The sequence below is a fragment of the Galleria mellonella genome, unplaced genomic scaffold (assembly GCF_026898425.1).
Source record: "Galleria mellonella isolate WM207_F2 unplaced genomic scaffold, CSIRO_AGI_GalMel_v1 utg65, whole genome shotgun sequence".
NCBI classification, from domain to species: Eukaryota; Metazoa; Arthropoda; class Insecta; order Lepidoptera; family Pyralidae; genus Galleria; species Galleria mellonella.
The window spans coordinates 4,252,721-4,279,157 of NW_026442138.1; the positions used below are offsets into that span (position 1 = coordinate 4,252,721).

At 35.3% G+C, this 26,437-nt stretch overlaps 1 protein-coding gene across 1 annotated transcript in view; it reads right to left on the reverse strand.

Moving 5' to 3' along the window:
• Window positions 1-26,437, reverse strand: part of LOC113519755 (uncharacterized) — a 515,411-nt gene that overhangs the window by 3,953 nt on the left and 485,021 nt on the right. The window contains exons 5-21 of the mRNA XM_052900408.1: window positions 24,373-24,455; window positions 19,786-19,863; window positions 17,773-17,849; window positions 16,438-16,502; window positions 15,014-15,191; window positions 8,152-8,288; window positions 6,781-6,985; window positions 6,162-6,326; window positions 5,809-6,002; window positions 5,306-5,402; window positions 4,646-4,894; window positions 3,801-4,075; window positions 3,262-3,407; window positions 2,369-2,523; window positions 1,555-1,755; window positions 1,057-1,201; window positions 402-603 (exon numbers count right to left, since the gene is read on the reverse strand). Of these exons, the coding sequence (XP_052756368.1) occupies window positions 402-603; window positions 1,057-1,201; window positions 1,555-1,755; window positions 2,369-2,523; window positions 3,262-3,407; window positions 3,801-4,075; window positions 4,646-4,894; window positions 5,306-5,402; window positions 5,809-6,002; window positions 6,162-6,326; window positions 6,781-6,985; window positions 8,152-8,288; window positions 15,014-15,191; window positions 16,438-16,502; window positions 17,773-17,849; window positions 19,786-19,863; window positions 24,373-24,455 (2,652 nt within the window). The remainder of the gene's footprint in view (window positions 1-401; window positions 604-1,056; window positions 1,202-1,554; window positions 1,756-2,368; window positions 2,524-3,261; window positions 3,408-3,800; window positions 4,076-4,645; window positions 4,895-5,305; window positions 5,403-5,808; window positions 6,003-6,161; window positions 6,327-6,780; window positions 6,986-8,151; window positions 8,289-15,013; window positions 15,192-16,437; window positions 16,503-17,772; window positions 17,850-19,785; window positions 19,864-24,372; window positions 24,456-26,437) is intronic.

A 26,437-nucleotide genomic window follows, 5' to 3' on the forward strand; every position in this document is an offset into this window, starting at 1 on the left:
AGCTGAATTAGAATCAGTTCTTTCTAATTGATTTGCTAGAATTTTGCATTTGATTTTCTATTTATATAATATTTGTGTAGCCCTATTTTTATTGTATAAATAAATAAACATTGTAATATATAGTTGAATGGCAACTGTGAGAAGACAAAAGTTGGCAGATGATGTATATTTTACCAACCATGTTAATATGAGAATCAAATGCGAAAGAGCTTGAAGAGTAGATATTAATATGAGTTATAACCGTAGTTTGACGAAGTGTGGTAATGCCACAAATATCTGTTAATTTTCAAAAGCAATCCTTAATTTTCAATGTTACTGATTGATTAATTAAAAAATGATTGCGGATAACTAATGGTGGATCGGTCGCGTGTAAGCGTGCAGCATGTAGACGTATAGGGTACCTGTCGCGGAGGTAGGTCCTGCGCTCGGGCGGCACCTTGTGCGCGAGCGCACGCAGGCGCGCGGCGGCGCAGAGCGCGAGCGCGAGGCAGAGCGCGGCCAGCAGCGCGCAGCCCGCCGCGCACACCGCCGCCGCCGCCGCGCCCACCTGCAGCGGCGCGCCGCCCCACAGCCGCGCCGACAGCCACGCCAGCGTGCACACGCCTGCCGGCCACACTCACGCCTTACATTCATATCAATCATACGCACTTAAGACTTTATAGAATGTGAAATGTTAAAAAAAGAATTGACGAAACATATTATAGTGCCAAATTGGATTAGTCCAAATTTAAGGTTGATATAGTGATAAATATATTGTCATCTGCCAGGGAGAGATCACCACCAGTACGCCTGCCTTTATCGCTGCGTGCGCTCTCCTCGCTTGGTCTGCAGCAGCAGCAGTAACACACCTCCTCCCGTCAACAACAACAACATGGTCTTCTCTTGCCCGCCGGATGATGTGTGGGCGGTTGAGGTAGGGGCCTCGGGGCGTACCCCATTACCCCGGCTTCTACTTCGGAGGTGACGACCTCCGGGTCGCTGGATTTGCAGCCGGCATACACTGTTGGTCTATGTATGCCGGCGTAGTGTCTTTACCTCCTCCCGTGCTATGCATACCTGCTAGCAGTGCCACAGAGGGCGCACGCTGCGCACGCGCGGCCAGCTCGGCCTGCAGAAGCAGCGGTTGCGCGCACAGCGCGGCGCAACCCGCGCACCAGCACGCCGCGCACACCCAGCCCAGCGCGCCCGGGCACGCCTCCTCCTGCATCGACCATTAAACTAATGTACTCATTAGCGTATTTAATATTATTTTTCAGGAATCCGACTCTTTAAAATAGGCGCAGATATGCTCTCAGACATGTCTTTGCGCATAACTGAAGTCTTTGCCCGGATCATAGGGCGGACACCAAACAATTCAGGAGCAGGGACTGCGAGTCCGTGAGTGATTGCGTACTCTTGCGTGTAATTGAAATTTGGACATAACATTTAATCTAGGCTTGACAGACTAAAATATTTAAATAGTCTACTTGGGAGATCATACATTTTTGACAATTAAACTGTCACAAGTGTTGTGACAGTTTAATTGTCAAACTGTAGACTGAAAATGATATTTACCTGTCTAGTATCACACTCCAACAATGTCAATATCGCAGCAGAATGAGTACCGGCTGTCGCGGCTTTCAGTAGCACTGGCAACTTCACTCTCCTTCCAGGAACAAGACCCAAGAGTTGCAGCGCTGCCGCTACCAAGCACATAGCACCTCCTAAACTGGCTGTAATCTTGACGATTCCACGAAGATCTTTCTCTGAGTCTGTCTGGAAATTTGAAGAATTATATTTAATTACTGAAAATAGCAAGGACGTAAAGTAAATCAAGCTTCCGATTAGACTAAGCTTATATTTTTTTCCGCGAAGATAGCATAAACATACTCTAAAGTATGTCGTTTAAAAACTTTGCTTTTCTATTTTATCGTGATAATTTTTATTACATAAGTTGGAATGGGAAACAAGATGACGATCCACTTGATAGGAAGTGGTATTAGTCGCCTATATTTACGAGCATCACTCTCATGGCTAAGGTCTTATGCATTCATACCCTGAAGTATCATTGCTATATCCTACTTTTTAAATTGATAGCCGTCCCCCCTGGTACAGAAGATGTAGATCTTCTGTATCAGGCAACTTTACGCCATATACCTTTAAAACCTTTCATTAAAGTAGTACGATATTGGTTTCAGTTACGATGTTCGTTCTCGTTAATCTTTAACATAGCTTAAGTTTCGTAAATATGTACTGTGCGCTCCAACTTGTGAGAAGGGATAGTTTATTATTCCAATAAGGAAATTGGTTCTAGAAGGAGACAGTAGGGGGCAAAACGTTTGCTGGGTCACCATAGTAGTCATTATGTATGTGGTAAGGGGCAACTGACCAGGGCGGAGCGTGCGACGGTGAAGAGTGCGAGCGTGCCGAGCCCGCGGCAGCGGCACGCCAGCAGCGCGGGCTCGGGCGCTCGCGCCTCGCACCGCTCCGAGCTCCACGCGCGGGGCTGCCGAGCGCTGCGGACGCCGCACGACATCTTCGACCCTACAGTTACATACATCCTGTTCATATATTTTATAGAGACAGATGGCACTTGCTAAAATCGCGTCCAACGAAAACATGTCGCCTCGTGCCTTGCACGCTATGTAGCTATGTGTTATGACCAATTCATTTATATCTCGTTGAGTAGGACAAAGCAGTCTCAGATTCTTTTGACCTGTGTTGCTAGGTGGTGTTATTACCGAGTAATACATTATGCTATTTGAGCTAAAATTAATGCTTACAAGGATTTTAAATGGGAACATTATTTTTATTATATATTGTTGTGTTAGAGACCCTTATGCTTAGATCGTATTATGACGTAGTATACAGATGAGGTGTGGTCATTTTAGATAGTCTTTATAGAAAAAGGTACAACGACGTTTAGAGCTCGTGTAAAAGCATTTTAAGTATGTAATTGTGTTTAAAAGTTTGAATTGTTATTGTAGAGAAAGAATGTCAGATCAAATTAGTATTGCAGACGCAAAGGGATAGGTGAGACCAAAGGACAGACATGTAGAAAAGTTTCTTTTTTCAAATGAGAGATAAAAGAAACAAAAATAGTATTCTTAATTACGACTATTAAAATTCTTTTATAAGACTGAAAAATAAGTCTTTTAAGTAGATAAATCATTAAGCAGAATTAAACAGCAATAGGAATTCAAAATATATAGACTTAAAGCAAAAGTAAGTGTCTTTTGATTTCTCCAGATATCTAACCACGTATCATACGTAAAGACTTACCGACAGTACTATGGTTCTTGATGTGTGTGAACAGCAAGGTGACTGTGTGCTGCATCGTTGAGTCGACGGCGCCACTTGCCCCCAGTTGTAGCTGTTGAGATGCCACCTCGTACTCTAGTTCACGGCCATTTCTGGAAGATCCTTTGCTAAAATATTGATATTGATCAGTAATCAAATTAGTAAGTAAAGTAGAAGAGGAGGAATATTTATTATTATAAATTTAAGTAAAATCGTAAAACTGTCTTTATCAAAAGACAATTTTTATGGCAATTTATACAAATAATCACCAGGATGTTTACATAACTTATGTCGCTTTAGAAGTACTTCACATTTCTTGTCAATATATTTTCCAGATAAGCAAATACTATCTTTTATTTGAGAAAATCAGGTATTGTATATTTAGTGCTATATGTTTAGTAAGTAAAGTTGTGTTTAAGACTGAAATTTGCAAAGAATTTTCTTGAAATTCATTATTATTCAAAAACCTTTTTCTAAACTATTCTCTAAATTACATTAACGTAAAAAAAATCTCAAGTCACCTGAATTCAATAGATCTTCTCAAAGAGGGTAATCTAGCTGCTAAATTGTGATACTGTATGGCCACCACTGAAGCATTGCCAGTTCTTCCTACAAGTTCCACTCCGACCGAAGTCAGCTGCCATTCCTCGGACCCTGTGTTTGGTTGAAGGTCGAAATGAGCAGCGTTGTCGTCACGGACTGGTATAGTTTTGACTGTGAATTCGTGAAGCCGTAGGTCTAAATGGTCTCTCATGGCCGCCGTATCGGCTATTGCATTTTGAAGTTCATAGATTTTCTGTAATTAAAAAGATTATCCAAATTGTTGGTTTTATAATTAATAAATAAAATAATGATATTGCCAGTTGTTGGTACGCTTGGCAGGCAGGTTGGCGACCGCAATTCTAGTCACACAGTATCGTATTGCCGTATCAACTCCATTATATTGATTTATTATAAATACATAATTTTTTTATGCAACTTAGAATGGCAAACAAGCTGACGGCACACCTGGTGGAAAGTGGTAACTGTTGTTTATACACATGAGTAGTATTATGGCCATAATAGAGTATACTGTTTAGCGTTGTTATTCTTGAGGACTCAGGTCTTATTCTTCTGGGCATACATCATGGGTGACATCATGGACATACTCTGTTATATCCATGGTAGTCTTCACGTTTATAAGTGAAAATTACCACTTTCCATCAGGTGGCTTGTTAGCGTGTTTTCTATTCTAAATTGTATAAAAAGAACAGCGATTTTATACATCCTGAGTGAATGTTCAGTTGCCGCGATATCATGTGACCTCAACGATCACTTAAATAATATGTCACTTAAACGTAATCTGTGACTAGATGTATATACTAACCTCTTCATCAAGGAAGGCATCGGGGTGTCTGAGTAGTGCGTCGTATATCCTCAGTAGATGTTCAGCGGCTGCAGCGCGGTCTGCCGGCGTGGCAGCGACTGAACGCAGATAGTTCAACATGCTACGCGCGTGCTGCAATGGTCGCGCTGCATCCCCAGGTCGTGCTGGTAGTGAACGCAGTACAGCGCCGTATTGCCGCGCCACGTGCGATACGTTAGCCCAGGAGTACCCGTACCAGATGCGGCTGAACTGGGTGGACAATGGTCATCAAGTTGAGGCATAAAGGTGAGGTATTTCAGTATTTATCATTGCCAGTTAGGTTTATTTAAATGTGCTTGCAAGGAGTTTATTTACATATATTGATATTATTAGAATGTTTGCATATATATTTAGGTCACAGAGCTCCCTACACTTGTTAACTGCTTCAATATATCCAAATGTGACTGGCAGTGGTATCTTTTGTAGATTGGCAGATGGTAGAAATAAGGAGAGTTAAAAGACGTTTATAAATGACAGTTCACGTTTTTAAGGCGAAAGAAAATTTTCTTTTGGAGACTTGGAAAAAGTTCTTCTTGAAGAAATCTTCTAGATATATATAGAATTAAATATTCTTCTAAACAGATATGACGAAACATGTGTTGAAATATCTAGTTTACGTACTTGTTCATAAATATCTTTGAGCGAGTCTGCGATACAGTCTGAGAAATCTGGCATCATCCATTTGACTCCGTGTTGGCCAGTTTTCGGTTCGCAAAATCTGAAATAATAATACAATATGTTTTTTATGTATCTTAAATAATTGCATACCCCCATACGTTATAGCCTAGATGGTTGCGTATAGCGCAGTTTTAGAGATGTTTTCTTCCATGAACACTTATGGATATAGAATGAGCTTCTTGTTGAGGTTTCTCCAAGTCTATAGCATGGGATTCTTCATAAAAGGAGTAAAGAGATTTCTTCAGGTTCAGCAACGCGCGCGCGTAAGGTAACCATTTATCATCAGGTGTGGCGTATGCTTGTTTGCCTACTTCTACTTTGACTTCAGTGACTAAAAATCCCTATTATTCCTCACTGATTCCTTTCTAGTGTAACCCATGTATGTGGAATTAGTATATCACATTAATTTATTAAAAAAATCTACAAACTCAGATAATGAGTATAACCTGGTGGTATCTCCGATATGTCCAGGTGGACAGGGTGCGGCTGCAAGCGCCCCGGGCGCTGTACGTGGCCAGCGGAGTCCGAGTGCTGCGTCTGCGCTGCATGCTGGCTCATTAGGACCCAGCGCCCAGACCGTTACACGTTTGGAGATGGTGCCCGCCACTGACGACACTTTGCAGCGATACTCGCCTGATTTCTACAGTACATTAGTAAAATATAAAGTTTAAAGGACGCTTTTATGTAATAACAGAGTAAACACATTGAATCCAGATTTTTGGAATTTGGTTAATAATTGAGAGCAATAATTTTATGATTTGAAGATATTTCGCTGTAAGTATAATCATTTGTAGATTACCTGTACGTTATAAAGCTTCAATACGCTGCCAGCTGGGTAAAGATCTTCCCAGACCTCGCGTCCTGGCACTAGAGGGAGCAAAGTACGTTCCCTTGCCCAACTAAATCCTAGAGCACCGTGGATTCGTCCAGCACCAGCCAAGCATGTGATGCTCACGTTGTCACCCTGTAATAATTGCAGATATTCATAAAACATATTTTGACGATTTATGATGACACCAAAGATTCTGATGATGATTTCGCAATATCAGTTAACGTATATGAGCTTATATATAAAGTATTTTATTTATACTTTATTGTACATACTAATAAAATATATAGAAACATGGAAGTGAGAAGCAAATATGCAAAGGCGAGCTTAATTTTGTAAGAGTTTTCTTCCAGCAAACCAAAAGTGGAAGTATAGGTCATCTTATGTATATGTATGTTCTTTATTAAAAAAGTAGTTAGGGGTACTTGAATTTTGATATTTGGTCCTTTGAGCCGGATTGTATATAGAAGAATGTTTTATAAAGAATTATCAATCTTTCTATCAGGTTGGCTTTATTGTAACCGATTATCTATTATTTCAACATCAATTGGAAGATATGTCCAAACCAAAAGTGTACAAATAAACTTACTTTATTGACAGTCAGTGAGGACGGCATGAGTCGTATATCAGGTGGCCTTAATATGGTCAGTCTTAACGCACGGCAGCGTCGTCTACCAGCATCGTCGGCTGAACAAGACCACTTGCCACTGTCAGGCCGCTGCGCTTCCGATATGCCCAATACTGACATGCGACGTCCTAGTGCGTCTTCTACTACTGTTCGAGTCCACATGTCTCTGAAAATGTAATTATTTTTACTAGTACGATCTAGTTTCCTATAATTGTGCAGTGTTTATATTAGTCAAGGTATTTGTAACGTAGTTAATTCGCTAGTAGCTAGTAGCTATGATGGGTCAACTGAATTGACTTCATTTTTTCAATCTCCGTTGGTGCTTCGTTATTACATATTATTAACATAGACGGTTACAGCATTTCATCATCATCATGAAAAATACACGAAACGAATAAGAAGGAGTGATCAGAGAAATTACGTAATACGAGTATAGTAATTAACATAGGTGAGTGCTGGTATGAATGAATGAATGAATGGTTTATTTACAACTCGAGGTACAATTAAATATGTAAGACCAATTTTGTGACAGACTGGTATATCATGTTCTTACTCTGTCACAACACGGAGAATATGCAAATTTATATATCCTTAATAATCAAATAACACCCTATTTATGGCTACAGGTCTCTGTATAAAAGGAGAATTAGAATATAGCGTACTTACAAGATTAATTAATTATTAAATAAATAATGTGTTTGTATAAAACGGCATTTAGATAAGTGCGATTTTTACGTCATAAAAATTTGGACTTTTTAAAAATTTAGTAATTTGTTCTTTTTTTAGGTTAAAAGGTTAGATTCTCAAAAAGTGCCCATTTAGATGCTTTAATTAGATTAAATATAATTAAATTTCCAAATTTGGCTAAAATTTATTCTCAGCTTTGATGTTTAATGTATTTGCTCATCATATCCGGTATACACAGAAGTATTTTAGAGTTACATTTAAAGCTGTGGACAGTATCATTTTTTGAGTGCAAAGAATATTTAAAAGATGTCGACTAAAATAAAAATTATATTAATAATCAAAGTAGCTATCAAAACTTCAAAGGGCCGTTTACCAGCAGAAAAGGGTCGGCGAGATTTCAATTCGTTGAATCTCATCTTAGCCGAGGGCTATCGACAGTTTTTAATAGGGTTAATTTTATACGAGTATATTATAGAGGTGCCTATATTAGCAAAGGCAGTAATATATATTAAACAATGTATTGTTCCTTTTACTTTTTTTTATTATTGTATAGGTACTTAACTGTGAATAAGCTGATCATTCATCTAATATACCTTAACAGGAAAGTACTATAGTTACATATAATAAAAATGTCCGCATAATTACCTGGTGGTACCGTTGAAGTTGACTCTCACTCCATCTTTGTACCATGTGAACACGATATCTGGGGAGCCGTATGCCATACAGCTCAATATGAACTCTGAGCCTTCCCACACTTCCGGACGTTGATTTACTGTTAAACCCTGGAATATTATTTTATTTATTTATTTATTTATTACATCCACTGGGTGAGCCTTACAGTCTTCCAATACGCTCATCCAGGAAAGCACGAGTACAATAACATATAAAAAGTAATATTACACAAAAATAACAAAAATAATATAAAAAGATTTAACTGAAACAAAAAACGTCTGAACACAAATACTCTGTAGTCACTCGACGAAACTCCAGCAAGTTGGAAGCAAATACATCCAATTGCGGATACTGATTCAAAATATCATTAAGTAGTTTCAATGCAAGAGATAGGGAAGCTTGGTTAGCGAACTCTGTTCTTCTTAATGGAACATCGAATAAGTGCCGTCAACGTGCTCGCACGTAGTTACTGGGCGGTCCTATTGATATTGATTCCAGTACAGTTTGGTTACATTTTTCCAAAGGTATCGGAGGCCTTTTGTTTTGAACTTTAAATTACATACCCTTAATTTGGTACATATAGTGCAAGTGAGCGAAATATATTTAATGTCCGGGCAATGAAACCTCAATAGTCTGATATATTTATACAGTTTCAAAAAGATTGAAACTCAAATGCCTAACTACAACATCTTAATTTATTTTGGGATGCACAAAAAGTATATGAGAAATTCATGATTTTGGCCTGATTATTTCTATTACCATACCGAAGAGGTAAGTCCAATTTAGTATACTTCTGAAAATACTACCGTGTATTCTTTTCCGTAGCGGTTTAAGCCCGTCAGCGCATAAAATATTTTGGTCTGCAAGTATAGTCGACAGCTTGATTACGATCTATGCTTTGCAGCTTAAAAGTAAAATTGGCTTAGAAACTTAGGAACGGCAGATGAGACCTCCACTATTAGAGCAATAAAGAAGCGACTAAGTCAGGTTAACGAGATATATCTGTTACTGGCTGCACGCCAAGCGCTCCCGACTAGTGCTAAAATGCACATTTCAAATAATTAGATTCTCCCGCGAACTTCTTAGGCGAAGAGACGTTAGCGCGCGACTTTTTATTGCACTTTACAACCACAAAGTTTTAGTTAAACTTTAGTGAAATCAATGAAGATTTTACGTATATATTAGAATCTGTTTTAGGTCTTTATCATCACAAGTAGATTTTGTTCTACAAAAAGAAACATCGACTTCGTCGTGACAAAACTTGTTGTTTCGATTTAAACACTAAACTACGAAATCGATTTTGATAAAATTTTGATAGGATCAGTCTAAAAGTATATCCTTTCCGGAAAAAAATTCAAATCAGTTTATAAACGACGGAGTTTTGTGGTAACACACATAAAAAATATCTCGTCCAAAATACCTTAGTCTGAAGATGAAGGATTTTAATCAGTGCGTGTTGCCAGTGATGACTTATGGTATCGGTCCTACACGTTTGCCCGGATGTAAAAGCTTTAAGTTACTTAGCGAGTTATGGAGAGGGCTACGTTCAGAGCTTGTTTGTGTGATAGAATCCGAAATGAGGATATCCGCAAAAAAATCAAAATGATGGTCATAGCTCGAATGATAAGTAAGCTGAAGCGGGAATGTGTCGGTCACATAGTTCGAAGAACCAACAACCAATGTGAAAGAAGGGTTCTTGAGTGAAGACCCCGTACAGGTAAACGCAATATAGGACGATTTCCTTTAGATGGAGTGATAACGTCAAATGCAATACAGGGAGTCAATGAATGAAGGTAGCTCAGGACCGTTCTTTACGGCAGTCTATGAAGGAGGTCGATGTGCAGCAGTGGACTGAAAACTGCTATTGTGTAATATTTAAAAAATAAAATCAAATTGAGAACTTACTCAGTAATACAGATGAATAAAAACGGCTTTGGTTTAGGATGGATCGATGGTTGTTTATTACTCTTACACGTAAAATACATTGAATTTTAAATGAAATTTGGTACACAGCTTGTAGTATATATTTAGTATTATTATTATCATTAAATTTTTTAGTTTACTGAGGTTGTTAATAATTCAGATCTGTTGCGTAAATAAATTTAAGAACATTTTTATAAATTTTCATAAATAGCTAGTGAACGCCCCGCGGCTTTGTCTGTGTGATTAAAATAAAACGTATCATATGGTGTATTTGTGTTCTAAATTTGAGTGCAGCCAAATTAGCCTTTTAAGCGTAATTCAGTAACAAACACAAACATCTAAACATACAAGAAATTTATTAACGCTTTTATTTATAATATTATATTTTTTGAAGTACATATTTAAAATATATATATATCCTCGTGGGCAAACTTTTTGCGATGCAAAATTAATTTGTTTTGTGTGAAAGCACAAATCGAGTATTTGTAATGGAATGGAAAACCTATTTTCCCACCATTCAATGCGGCACTGCCAACAAAAGATTTCATAATAGTATTTTTCGATTTACACGAAACCACCTTATATTGTATTAAATAAAGCAATTTAATATTAATTTACTGGGAGGTTTGGGCACTATAAAACTATATTTATCTTCAAACCAAGTTCCTAATAGGGTAGGCAGGCAAAGAAAACTGAATGACAAATGCCTATATTCTTACTTACATCTTATGCTTCATCCACTTAGCAAATGAGCTGATGGCTCACCTAATGGAAAGTGGTAACCGTTGCTTATAGATATGACCAGTATTATGGACATAACAGAGTATACTGTTTCGCCCATGATACCGGGGGAGTATAAAGGTACGCATGGGGATGCATTGCTAAACTTGAGGGCTGTTATTCCTGATGGTGAGAGGTGTTATTCCTCTATACCCTGTAAATTCACTGCCATATTCCACTCTCAAAACCGAAACACAGCCATTAAAACATGAGCGTTTTTCGGTTGAAACACGAACGGGACAGAGGTACTTAAGAAAATATTTTTTATACAAAGCCTCCTTCCGATAACTAGAACTTAATCAATCATTATGCAGGTATACAAAAAAGATTTTTCTTTTAACTGCGATATAGATGAGTTTTGATCTTTCTTGGTACTGACATCTATCCATTTTCGCATCGCATATCTGTTTCTTGGACCTTTTATCAAATCATTATCTTTATATGTAAAATAAAGTCGTTGCAACAGCATCAGATGCAACAGCATCTGTTTGTATATTTCGACATGTTTTGAAACAGTTTATTGAGTTTTATTGTTATTTTATAAAGCGCTAGTTTCATAAACCGCCCCGGCTTCGTACGGGTCACCATCATCATTATCATATCAGCCGTTAACTGTCCATTGCTGAACATAAGCTTCTCCCATGGGGGGTTTTGCCAATAGTTGCTACGCCTAGGGTTAGCATTCGCAGTTTTTTTTAATGGATGATAATGGAATCGTAACCTCGCCTGCGCTAACGATATACGCTGGCGGGCCATTCACAATTGGGCTTAGGTGTTGTTTTAAGAGGTACGTTGTTGCCCATCCGTCCGTAGTCCTCTCTTACGGCACCCATGGAAAAGGAAGGCGGTAGCCCATTCTATGCCGGAGTCACACACCGATACATAGACAGGAGATAGATAGACGGGTACAGACAGTAAAATAAAATACTACTTTATATCAGTTTTAAGGTAAATTTTTAATAGCTTGAGTTTCATTTTTGTAATTTTCACAGGAATCTTCAGCAGAGCAATTTAATCAAATTAATATTATATTAACAATAATTATAACAATGTAATTTTTGTGCACAATAAAGTATAAATAAAAAAGTAAATAAATAAAGATAGGAGGTGATAAACTCTCAAACTGGGTCCAGATGTTTTAATAATAAAGTCAAAATGTAGAAAAAAAAAACTCTAGAAAATATGGAACAAAGAAAATATAGTATTCATTAATTTTTATGCTTGCATAAACATTTTACTGCTTGACTACGAACTCCTGTCGATTTCACAATATTCATAACTTTGTTCTTATGTAAAATTCAAAGCAATTGAGTTATAATTTATGATTGTTTAAAAGTGTAAAGTCGCGTACAAAACAAACTTTATTGGACATGTTTCATTTTTGGTTTCTATTAATTCTCTTGATTTTTGGAGACTGAGGCTAGGACAGAAAATGTATTGTTATATTATATTATATTATTCCTCTTTATAATATGTAATATTATAAAGAGGAAAGAGAATGGATAAACAACGTAATAAAAAAATATTTAACTGATCTTAAACATTTTTTTATCTATAGAAAGCTACATTATCAGCGAGTGATATGAGTTTTATTTCCAGAGAAATTAGAGAACTTTTACTTATCTATCCGGGCGAAGTTGGGCGAGTTGCTAGTATTAAAATATTTTAAATAATAATATATTTTATTATTCAGACTACAATTTGGTCCATTTTGTTAGTAACACTTTTCTTACAAACTACGTTAGTAAAAAAGAAAAGCAAATTAATTTAATTAAAGCAGTTTATTCAGATGTGACCCAGCCGACTAAATCAGTATCTGAATGAAATGCCCAATTATAGGCGAGTAATATTTCTCGCTTATTACTTTAAGAATGCTGTTGGTGCTTGTCCTAACCCTGTGTAGCAATGATGCAATTCTCTTTCTCCTTATAGCGTAGTAATCATCTACGCGAGATTGAGCAAACATGCTAGAAGCGCTACAAAAGCGAGGTAGCCCCAACGGCACTCTAAAACTATTATTATACTGGATTCGTAGGGCACTGAGTGAGGCCTGTGTGCTTGTTTTACCAATTCAAAACGATTTATTATATATTTGATATTAAGTGAGAAAGTGCTGTTTATTCGTAAAAAGATGAATCGTCAGATGTTGCCCTGTTCTAATTTTAAATATTAAAAAAAAATATAATCTATACATACATACTAAAAAATATCGAAATTTGTCTAACCATTTTTAATTGATGCGCTTATAATCGAGAGGCTTTTATGTGTTTAAAATGGTGTTTTTCATTTATCAAAATAGAACAAGTCACAAGAGAAAAGATAAACTTGCACTGAAATAGATTAGCAAAATCTTAACACTTCCTTTATTTTATTACTGGCAGTTGAATAGAAAAGGTTAAAAAATAGACACTTTTAACGTTGGAAAGCATTGGTAAAATCACATTTGAAACAATTAAACGCTGTAGGAACAAGCTTGAGCTGTAGACATAGGAAAAATGAGGCAATTCATTATCCGTACGGCTCGGTCTGGATAGACTTTCAGTGTTATTGATTGAGATAGTTATCTGTTTTAATATAGTCTATTCTGTAATAAATCTGGTAAATGCCCGCTTATGTGTAGTGACTCTGACTAATATTGTCCTAGATTAACAATATATAGAAGAATAATTACCAGAGGAATACTTTGTACAAAAGTCGATTGCTTGGGTACCTCTGTCCCATTCGTGTTTCAACCGTGAAGCAATTGTGTTTGTATGGCTGTGTTTCGGTTTGAAGGGTGGGATATGGCGTGAATTTACTGGGTACAGAGGAATAACATCTGAGTCCTTAGGAACGGCAACGCATGGGGGGTATCATGGGCGAAACAGTATACTCTGTTATGTCCATGGTACTGCTCATGTCTATGGGCGACGGTTACCACTTTCCATCAGGTGGGCCGTCAGCTTGTTTCCCATTCTAAGTTATATAAAAAAAATGAATGGTGAATACAAAAGGGAAAAATCATTGACATGAATGTTGGAGCGAGAAAGATAGGTAAGTTCGTATACACAGTATAGGTTGCAATAGATTTGGTGGGAATTATGAACAAAATAAATTCTGGTATAATAATTTTTATGTTGGAGTGCAAATAATTGGTTTAACATAAATCAGGAAAACCTTACAGGATTATTATACTTTTAGCTTATCAAATGAAATATTATAGAAGCATTACAAAAGTTTTGTACAAGAATCGGTAGAAAAATTAATGCATTTGATCCAAACATCCCGTTCATGTTCATGACACTTGCCACATTTAAATTTGTATGCATTTTTTGTATAATATCTAAAAAAAGTATTAAAAATGTCACGATACACCTAAAACAAAGTACGCATGATATTTTATAGCAAAAATAATATCCTCGCGTCATGGCTACTCGCATGTGCTTTTATACACTTTTTTTTTGTCGAGGGGCAATGCTTATGCAGACCCGGACTGCCGGACTCTTACCGGCTAAAACCCCCCCGGTGCTCCTTTTCAGCGCTTTCTTCGAGACGTGGGTGTGCACGAGCAATTGTCCCGTCCGTGCTTTTATACACTAGATCAGTGTTTTCGATACAAATACATACAAGTCAATTTGGTTAATATTTTTGCAATAAAGTATAGTGCGTTATTTTTTAACGGCGAATTCCATTATCAATAGACTTTAAAAAGAAGAAAGATCTCAATTTGGTTGTATGTTTTTTTCTTGATGTTGGTTACCTCATAACTCCGTTAATTGTAAACCGAATTAGCCAATTCTTTGTTTTTCTAAAATGATAAATTACAGATTGTTTATATAGAAATCTTATCAAAACCAGTTCAGTAGTTTAGTTTTTAAATCAAAATAACTGATTTTACCAAAATTAAAGTCGTTTTTTGCGGGAAACAATTTAATTATTAGCAAATTAATTAGGTTATTATATTCCCAAAGAGGTTTGACGTCAGGCAAGCGGCCGGTCGTAAAACTATAAGCCAGATCTTTTTGTAATATGGATAAAAAACATATAACGCCGACTCCAAATAATATTTGGGATAAGGATGGGAAGATTATGAGATAATTAGGTTATTATATTTGAAAGAATATAATGGATTACATATATAAATCATTCATACCTGTAAACTGAGCGCTGGTTGCATGTAGAAGTGTTGTTTAGCGGGCAGTATCCGTAAGCGGTCTGAGCGCGCCCGCGTGGCCGCGAGCCGGACGAGCGCCGCTCGGAGTGCACCCGCGTCCCGTCTTGCCCCCCACAGGCGCAACCACACTGTTCTACCTCCGTTAACATCTGGAGAACTACGATTAGGGTGTTCATTAATTTACTAGCTTTTTGCCCGCTACTTCGTTAATTTAGTAGCTTTTTGCCCGCTACTTCGTTAATTTAGTAGCTTCTTGCCCGCTACTTCGTTAATTTACTAGCTTCTTGCTCCCTATTTCGTATTCGTGAATTTTAGAAGTAGGAAAACCAATAGATGACTTCTAGATGGCGTATCATGATAAAGCTTCACCATTTTTTAAGTTACATCTTTATGAAGATCGCAGTCGATTTGGTGTAATAGTTTTTGGTTGATGCCGGAACAAACATACTGACAGGTAGATAGAGATACAGACAGATAGACAAAATAAAAAAAAGATTGTTCTTGCTTCTATTGAAACTCATCATCATATTATTTCTTAAGTATCTACCATTTACAGACATCGTCTAGTTACAATTTTATTATATTAGTAACATTCATTGTTTATTGACTGCATTTTACAAAAATATTAGATAAAAAAGGTGGACTTAATATTGTTTAGTATACAGGATATAAGAGATACAGGATATAAGGGACACAGGATATATGTATCTTTGGGAGAATAGAAATATAGAGGAAATTTTATTGTTAAAAGTTTTGCAAGTACACATTGTATTTTAATATAGTATTTACCGGTTTACCTTACGTATAATTTGGTTGAGAAAGTTTGACTAGTTTAGAGACCATCCGGGAACTTAAGTCTTGAGCTTTCCCGACCAAATTATACGTAAGTTAAACCGGTAGTTGTTACATTAAAATATAGAAAATATTGTTTTCTACGGTGTGTTTGTGTGTATGTTAAACGATACATCGTTATCAATTGTACACTGATTTCGATAATACTTTCTGCTAATGATAACCCTTACTACGTGTTCCCGTATCCCGTATCCATATTGAACTTTTTAATTCATATTTTCAATTTTTCACATTTTGTTATTTGTTATTGATTATTTTTTCAAAAATAAATAATAAATTTAAACAAAAAATTTAAAAGAATTAAAATATGTAATTATGAAAGCTGTCAGCAATATTGAGTAATTAATAAATATCTTCACGCTATATCTCGTACGGGGTTAGTATGTTAAATCGAGTATTACTGGCCTTTATCTTCTTATATCTGTTTCCAAGTTGTGTAACTCACAGACAAAATTCTGTCTCTATTTAACATCATCATCATCTTAGCTATTATTGAATATATTTATCGTTAAATACAAATTAGGAGGATAGAACAGAACAGATGTACATACCTTATGTTTAAAACTTCAGTTTCATCTTCTAACGTAATATTCGATGCTTTTAAATAATTTGTTATCTGAAAACGATTAAAGTACCGGTTAAGGTATGTGTAATGTATTTTATGGGTTAAGCAGTAAAATGGCTTCAACATATTGCAATTTCTTATATTTTAGTTAATAGCTTTTACTATACTTTGTTGCACAATATTGTGCACGTTACTATTCTGGCTGAAGTAATGTTACCTTGTATTTTTATATTGATTTTCATTAACATTAATATAACTATTTTAATCTCCGCAGGTACTTTTTTTCCCATAAGTTAACACTTTATTACCACGCTAGCCAACCTTTCTGAATATGTGATCAGTTGTCATGACAAAGGAAACTTATCTATCAATAGATTTGTTTGCCATTTATCTAGGGGTTTGTTATGGGATTTTATTTCGAGATTTCTTTCTTTTCTTTCGTTTGAAATTAATCAAAATGACTGTAATTTTTATTTTCATTGTTATTTGACCGATTGCTTACAAAATAGATATCTGAGGATCCGGATACACTTCAAATAAAAATCTAAAATTAAATATGGATCTTCAAATATGGATCCGTTTTCAGAATTAATTAAAATAGCTGCCATTTTTATTTAAAGTGATACAATTTATCAATTGTTACATTTAGTTAAATATATTGAATTTTGATCTCTAATCGCCAATAACGACATCCTGCGGCTAAAAAAGTGGTAATACATTGTGTGGCTTAGTATACGGTCTTATTTGGAATTAGTCTTCTCTTGCACTTTTGGTGTATTCTATCTTGTTCCATTAGTCCCATTTTACATCTTTAGAGATAGGTCAAACGGACCTTTGGCACGTATCACACGTATCAAACGGACGTCTTGGTTATTAAATAATAACATTTTTAATTACGATATTTTAACTAGTTACTTGTCCTTTTATTATTATGTACCTACTAGTGTAAGTTTTATATAATATCCCAATACAAATTGTATGTTTGTGTATGAATAAATGATTGATTGACTCAATCACGAACAATAGCTTTTCAGGAGGTTCTGTTGTTTTCAGTGTACCAATATTTACTTTTACTGTTATTATCTTAGGAGGTAGACGTAAGGAGCCAAGTGCTAAGGGTGTGTAAAGATTTATAAGTTATGAAAATGCATATGCTGATATACATCTTGTTTTATCTACTTTCATAACTCTTTGATGAGACTCCGAGAAGACGCCAGAGATCTTTTACGCATCTATTAGGTTACTTCGCTGTTGAATCTGATTACTAATCTTGGGATAGTTCCTCATAAACGTACGCATGACATAACGGTCAATGACTTACCTGTTTTACAATTTCTTGCGATATGTTGATGTTTGCTTGGTCCACTATCTGCAGTCTTGTTTCAAAGCGTGCTGATGCTGTCAAGCCAATGTTTTTATTATTAAAAACTGGATATATTTTAAAGTACCATCTTACTTCTAAATAAAGCTAATTTTGTACGACTGTTATGGTATTTAACAATTGACAGTTATAATTTTTTTTTATAAATTAATATATATTACACACAGATATATTTATAAATACAAATGTTTAATCGAATCTGTAACCATCATAAGTTGAGGCAATGTGTCAAATTGCTACACTACCTCGGTCGTCATTTCCATGAAATATGATTTCTATGAAACGTACCACTGATCTACTAAATAATGATTGACATGGAGACATTATGGTGTACGGCGCCTTATACCTAATGAACGCAATAACAACGCTAATGTAACATATTATTTTCATTAATGATAGTATATTGAAACTTTGGTACGATGTATAATTTAATAATATACTCCCGCCTATTCTCCAAGGCGAATATTGAATATTCAAATTGTTAATTTATAAACATCAATAAGGTTTCATTATACAGTTATTAATTATTAATATGTATTGTTAATTAGATTTTAATTACCGAATTTTATTATTCGTGTTAATTTTTTTTTAATAAATCAATCGAGATTAAACATTCCTTAGCACATTTCTTATTTCTTGATTACCGGAGGCAGACTTTGTACAAATTGATCTGTATAGATATTTATTTATATTAATACCTTTATTTCATTCATGTTTCAGTAGTTGTTTACATGGCTATGTTTCGGTTTAAGTGATGTAAAATTATAGGGTACGGAAACATAACGTTTTTATTTTCAGGAAGGGCAACGCATGAAAGGTGGGGGGAAAGAGATTGTTACTAATGGAGACTGAGAATCCCATTGCTAGCAATATACTCAACCAGGTCGAACTCCTCGCGGTTCCCCCTGGAAACTATCATGGTTAATTCCTAATGAATTCATCATAATGGGCTAACTGGCCTGTTTTCATTCTCATCGATCACCCTTCACTGGTGCTCCGTCAGCGTATCCCGTTAGCGCATGCGGGGTTACCATTCCATTTTCACCCATCAAAAAAAAAACGCATGAAAGGTAATTTGGGTGATACGATGTATTCTGATATCCATGGTACTGCTCAGAAACCTGGACAGTACACGTACGAGAATGGTGGGTGATGAAAAGATATATTAATATACTATTCATCATCATCATCATCGGGATCATCGTATCAGCCTTTAATTATAAACTGCTGGTCGTATCAGCCTTTAAATATAATGGTAAGCCTCTCCCTTTGGGGATTCTGCCAGTAGTTACTACGCTTGGCAGGCGCTTTGTTAGGCTTTCGAGATGTTTAAGAGGGACACTACTGCTATCATTAGCCCTTACGACATCTACGGGAAAGGAAGGTATGTTGGAACTATACAGCATTTATTATTATTGTATATTAATATATAACAGCAGCAGCAAAGACGTTCATTTGTCGTGCAAGCTTTAGTAGTAGTAACAACTCGTTACTTGGTAATTCCTTCTGTACTTAATTCAAACGTACAGTAAAGTTCCATTTGTCAGAGGTACACCTATGCGAACGACTTTCGTATAACATCTCTCTCTGGAAGATAATTGTATCACACAGTCTTTTTGAAAAGAAAAATACTGCTCTTTTTATGCTTGGTATCTACTAAAGGGCAAAGTCTATTTGATTATGACAAATGAAACATATTAAATCATTAGTTTTTAGAGATCATTGTATCATCATCATCATCATATCAGCGATTAACTGTCTACTGTTAAACATAGGCCTCCCCTCTAAGGGGAGATTTGCCAGTAGTTGTCACGCTTGGCAGGCGGTTTGACAACCGCAGTTAGGTTTTGGTGATGTTTTAAAAGAGACGTTGTTGTCCATTAACGTTAAATTTTTAAAGTTACGTTTACTGTGTGTTTTTTTTATTTTAATTTTAAAGTGAAGAATACTTACTGAAATCAGAGTCTTTTGGATGACAGTCGCACGTGCTTTCTTCTTTGCAGCCGTCTGAGCACTCTTCTATACCACACTCTGCAAAGATATAATATTTTAAATAGTATACGGTATATATATATATATATATATATATATATATATTTTTATACAGCTTAGAATGGCAAACAAACTGACGGCCAACCTAATGAAAAGTGGTAACCGTCGCCTATAGACATGAGCAGTACCATGGACATAACAGAGTATACTGTTTCGCCTATGATACCCCCCATGCGTTGCCATTCCTGAGGACTCAGGTTTTATTCCTCTGTACCCAGTAAATTCACGCCATATCCCACCGTTCAAACCGAAACACAGCTATGCAAACACAACTGCTTCACGGTCGAAACACGAATGGGATAGAGGTACTCAAGCAATCGACTTTTGTACAAAGTCTCCCTCTGGTTATACAAGTAGATACTAAATTACAAATTAATAAAATTAACAACTAAAATATGTATTGACAATAAATAGAAAATAGTTTTCAATTACTTTTGGGAATCTAAAAGTATGGCTACATTTTTTCTTTGGATTGCTAGCCAAAGCAGAATATAATGTAGTTAAAGATTATTGTTTTTTTTTTAATATAATATCATCTATATACAACATGATTATTGTTAAACTGATTTTGATAATTTTTTATGAACGAAAAGTTTTTTTTTTATAATGATCTCATATTGACTTAAAAAAAATTTATATCAGCTCGGAAATTGTTTTAAAAAAAAGACGTTTAAAGTAAAAACATATCTACGATTCGGACCCTCTTTGTTATAGTTAGAAGGAAACTAGTTATAGCAGGAAGTACATAGGTACATTGAGATTAGAAAAAATGGGATAATCTATTTTTGGCGCTGACTGTACATCATGGTACAACTAGCAATAGCAATTGAAATAAATTTCATAAAATATTGTGAACACTAATGGATTTACACTTTTTTTTTAAATGTGTTTAGACATAGGATTAACTTTGTTATTTAAAAATCAAACTTATATTAACACACACAAGTAAATATAAGTTTAACGTTTTTGTAAATTAAATTAACATCGATTTATTTGTTATTTATTCTCATTAAATGTAAGAGAAATTCTAACAATTATTAGTAAGATAAGCGTGACAATATTCTATTTAAGAATTAGTTATTCTTTGTCGAAGAAAATATCTTTAAAGGGCTTATTTTGTTATACGAAATAAGAAATTATTATGAGATAAGGGATTTTCCAGAGTTTTTATTTCTGTGATCTATTTCTTGTTATTTTATTTTTTTCTAAGTAATATTTTGGAGAAAACTAAAAAAAAAGTATCAATCAATCTTATCGTTACTCAATCAATCTAAACACACCATATTGTCTCTTTTTCTCAACATAACTTTCTTCTTTATAAGTTTCTAAGTTGAAAGGATATATTAGTCAACTTGCTGTGTCATGCAGCTTTGATCCTGTGAAATAACTTTTCTCAAACATGCTTCGAAAAGTAAGCATTATTTTGACATTTGAAGAAGATCTTCGAGATAAATCAAAATTGCCGTACTGGCCAGATACATGCGGGCAGCGCATCATCCATATCTGTCGTGTTTTGCAGCCAGATAAATTAATATGTAAACTCATATCTGTCCTGTAATTTAAAAATGGAATGACCTTTTACTTCGAAACATGGCTACCAAGGAGGTAACTAATAAAAGGTTTTATTTAAATTTCGAACTGGCTTGCAAATAGAAAGTTGTTTATTGAAAGAAAAAACAAAGCAACATCATGGCGCGTGAAAAATTATTATTGTTCGTTATTCGTCATTGAACTTAAAAAGTAAAGTTGTGTTTTTGATTATCGCGCATTGTTTGAGAAAAGTACTATACAAGCCTTGGCCACAACTAGGCATTGATGGACTCACGTATGTGTGCTTCGGCTACGCCTCGGCCCACTGTTTATGTTTGTCCATCAATGCCTCAGTTGCTGGTCGTTGCAGTAATGTACTATAGCACCCATATGTTAATTTAGTCTACCCGTGTACCAAATTTCATGCAAATCGACTCTTCTTCCGAATAGAGTACAAACTTTCGCATTTATTACATTAATACGATTAAAGCTTTGAAAAAGCGTACTGGTATAAAGGTTATATAGGACTTTTCATATTTCACTAGTATAACGTGATATTATTTTTCGTATATTATGGTATAATGTGCTTTCTCGCCTAGTTATCTCTTGCAAGTTAGATATGAAACAATACGGAGACAGAACAACATAGTTGGTCACATTTCACGAACTGCTAAACTGGTTGTTAACCAGTACATGTGTACCAAACACCTGTTGTATCAACAAAACCATTCAAGTGAGAACGGAGAAATTCACAACTTAACTGTACACCAACTTTAGGGTTGACAATTAAAATATTAAATTTTCTTGTGCCTGTAATTAAATATATTTGTTCCAGTATTAGGTACATATTTAATATATATGTATGCATTTATACGTATATATGTATATAGATAGTTAATAATTTTATTTTTAAATTTAATAATAAGTATTTATAATTATTTTCCTCAATGTTTTAAGCTGTTATTTCAAATTTAATTATACAATATTATCATGCCTACTTGTATAACAATTAGTCCGTTACCTTAAGGTTATTTTGAAAAGACTGCTTTCAGCAACAAAACCACGTTACTGTAGTTATACAAATGTATCGTTACATTTATTATTCTTGTTAATTCTCTATATTGTATAAATTAAATTATACTTATTCATTAAAATGAAACAGTTATTTTGTGCATATGCAAAAAATATCAATTTAAGAATACTAAACTGATTTTAGGCAATTAATACTGGATAAATTAGTTTCGTGTAAAAATTTGCATTGAAGTCAAGACAGTTATTCACTGGAATCAATTCTATCACTGACAGTAAACTATTGGAAGAATCATGCAGACCGTTTATTATGATAGATGATGTAATGCGTTGCTGGAGTGGCGCCATGTGTATGAGATAGTGATTGATCCATTCAAAAAGGGCGTGGCAAAACATGTGAGATAAAGTTGCTTCTATTTTTTTTCTATTACAAAAGAAATATTGCGACCATTTGTTATATATTGCATTGTAGTTTATATGCAATTTGGATCTAAAAATATGATGTAAAAGTTGATTGGGACAGAACGCTGCTAGCATTAAGTGGGCTTTTTGTATTGTAATATCATTTGGTTTATAAAGTTATTTAAATACATAAAATGTACGAGTAGATAAGTCAAGATTTTCGACGAATACTCGAAAAAATTCGATAATGACAAAAAAGAAACTTGTTAATAAATACAATCTAAATAGTGATTATTTATTTCTCTTATATAAAATTTGCAGGCTACAATATTGAGTGTAAATAAATAGGTAACAGCCCTAACTAACTTGGACAAAATGTATTTTCTGACTAGTCACACTTGATGGTATTATACAAGTAATTTGCGCTTGAAACAAACAGTGCTACGGCATCTATAGAAACATTTATTTAACAAAGTGGTAAAAAGGTCTGGACTTTAGAGCTATTCATTTAGTACTATAATTTACAGGCCCATGTTTGTGAATATGCCCTGTATAAGTATAAAACTTTTCGAGTAAAACATTTATGTGCTAAAATATTTGGGTCAAAATGTAACAATTATTGTATATAGCTTATATTTTTTATGTATATCATTATACCAGTATTTAACTGTCTACTGCTAAACATAAACCTCCCACCCTTGGGGGTTTTTGCCAGCAGTCGCTACGCTTGGCAGGTGGATTGGCTACCGAAGTTAGGCTTTGAAGATGTTTTAAAAGAGACGCTGTTGCCCATCCCTCGCATACCCTTAGTCGCCTCTTACGATTCCCACAGGAAAGGAGGGAATGGGTGATATTAATAGAAAAATAAAAAATCTTTCGCCGATAGGATTTAAGGTTTGTTTTGCTATTTTTATATTTTGTTAATTTACATTAAAACTACGTATCACTATCAAATTAAAACAATATAAAAACTAACTATCGTGTACAAAAGGAACTGGTCTTATAAATTATTCCGATCGATCTGGAAACGACTAGACTCCGAGTTGGAGTTAGGTTTTTATCGTATTGTTACAAATAGCCAACTATTTGCCAGTGAAGTTAATTGGAGGACTGTAGCTAGCCAATTCCCGCTGCGATTCTTAACGCCGCCCGACTGTAATTGCTCTTTGTGGAATCTCTGGAGAAAATTATAGCGCTCAGAACAGATCCAGTGTTTGTATATATTGTGTTTAAATCCACTGTTTGTGTCGCGACTTCTTAATATAACTTCATTATATTAATTATAATAATTGGAAATAGACTGGTCACGTAGCTTGAAGAACCGACAACCGATGGGAAACGAAGGTTGAGTGGCGATTCCGTAACGCAGTGTACGAGTATGATGGCCTCATATTAGATGGAGTGACGATCTCAAGTGCTTTGTAGGAATTACTTTTATCGTTACACCGCTCGCCATCGACAGGGATATAATTTACAGCTATTTATATATTTATTTAATATAAAAAAAATAATATTATAAATACATACCTGGCTCAGCAATTTGGGATTCGCACAAGTCACCGGTGTATCCAGGAGCACAGATACAGCTCACCGCCGCCGGACCCATCTGTCTGTATAATAGTAAATTATCTTAGATTATATAGATAGAGCCTCGAGCCTCAAAAACGGGTCAACAGGTAATTTGACAATTAGCTGACTAGTTTTTTTTTATCAGTATCCTATATATTTATGGATAAAATGTATCTTGACGTATTATTTAATATATAAACGTGTTTACGCATTAAAAAGATGCAGAATTCGTAAAACAAAATAAATATAGAAGTTATGAAGGTATCACTCATAACTATTTATTACTCAAAATTGTATGAAAAAGTTGACCCGTTTTTCTCGAAGCATTTCTATGGACACACTTTATCTATATAACCTAAGCAAATTATGTACTGTCATTATTACATTATTTACATCAGATAATATTTATAAAAGTACATAATTATGTACATACATTTTAGGTATTTTTTTTTCAACACAGAGGGCAAATGAGCATGCGGCTCACTTGATGGTAAGTGACTACCGCCGCTCATGATCACCCACAACACCAACGGCATTGCAGGTGTACTGCTGGCCTTTTAAAAAGGAATATGCTCTTTTCTTGAAGGTTATGATGTCGTATCGGTTCGGAAATACTGCTGCTGGAAGTTGATTCCAAAGAATGGTTGTGCGTGGAAGAAAGTGCCTTGAAAAACACACGGTGGAAGACCGCCACTCCTTCAGATGGTTGGGATGAAACTTTAGTTTATGGCGGGTTGTACTGTAGTGAAAATCAGCAGCAGGTATCAATCCGAACAATTCCTCAGAACACTCCCCATGATAAAATCGGTAGAAAATGCACAGAAATGCTACAACTCTGCGCATTTATTCTTTACTTGTTTCTTACGAAATTCAGGCGATGAAAAGGAATGGTGACAAATTAGTTAATTTTAAATTTTCGCGTTCAGTCCCCAACATATGTATGTATTAACTTTTCATATAGGTTACAATTACAGGTAAATAGTAGTATGTATGTATGTATTATCTATTTTTTTTGTGATTCAATATATGTATGTTATAAACTCACAACATTATAAAAACACTAATATTATAAGCGAGAAAGTGAGTTTGTTAGCTTGTTTGTTACTTATTAGCGTCTTAACAGTTTCATTTTACTTATTTTACTATAAAATTAGAATTTACATACTATATAAAAAAGGAATGTTTTTACATCTCGTTTCTTTTGTTATAATTTCTTACGCGCGTTGCCGTCTCTTAATTAAGGGTCGCCAATGCGCGCGTGACGTCGCTGGTGTTACAGACGTCTGTAAGCTACGGTAACCCAGTTTACCATCAGATGGGCCGTATGCCAGAGGGAGACTTTGTATAAAAGTTGATTGTTTGGGTACCTCTGTCCCATTCGTGTTTCAACCGTGAAGCAGTTGTGTTTGCATGGCTGTGTTTCGGTTTGAAGGGTGGGATATGGCGTGAATTTACTGGATACAGAGGAATAACACCTGAGTCCTCAGGAATGGCAACGCATGGGGGTATCATGGGCGAAACAGTATACTCTGTTATGTTCATGGTATTGCTCATGTCTATAGGCGACGGTTACCACTTTCCATCAAGTGGGCCGTCAGCTTGTTTGCCATTCTAAGTAGTATAAAAAAAATGCTTGTTTGTCACTATACTAGTATAAAAAAATATTTCTTACGTAAGGATATTTTACCAGATAGCCTTATTTTTCACCACCTAGCTATAATAGAAATTCACCCTTGAAAGGTGGGTTAATTTCTGAGACAAATATATTTTTACTGAAAGCATGGCACTTGTCATGGCTTTAGATCGTTTGAACGGAGAAATTGGTATACCTATAATACACGTACTCAGTGTGCAAAGTTACTCAGCCTCTGTGGATGCAGTCGGCAGTCAGTTTAACTTTATAATTTCATCTTTGTCGGATGAACTGTACAGAACTGGCTCTAACTTTGGAGATGCCACGATAAAGAACCTAGGGATGTTTACTTTGTATTAACTACTCTGTAACTTTGATGAAGTTGCTTTT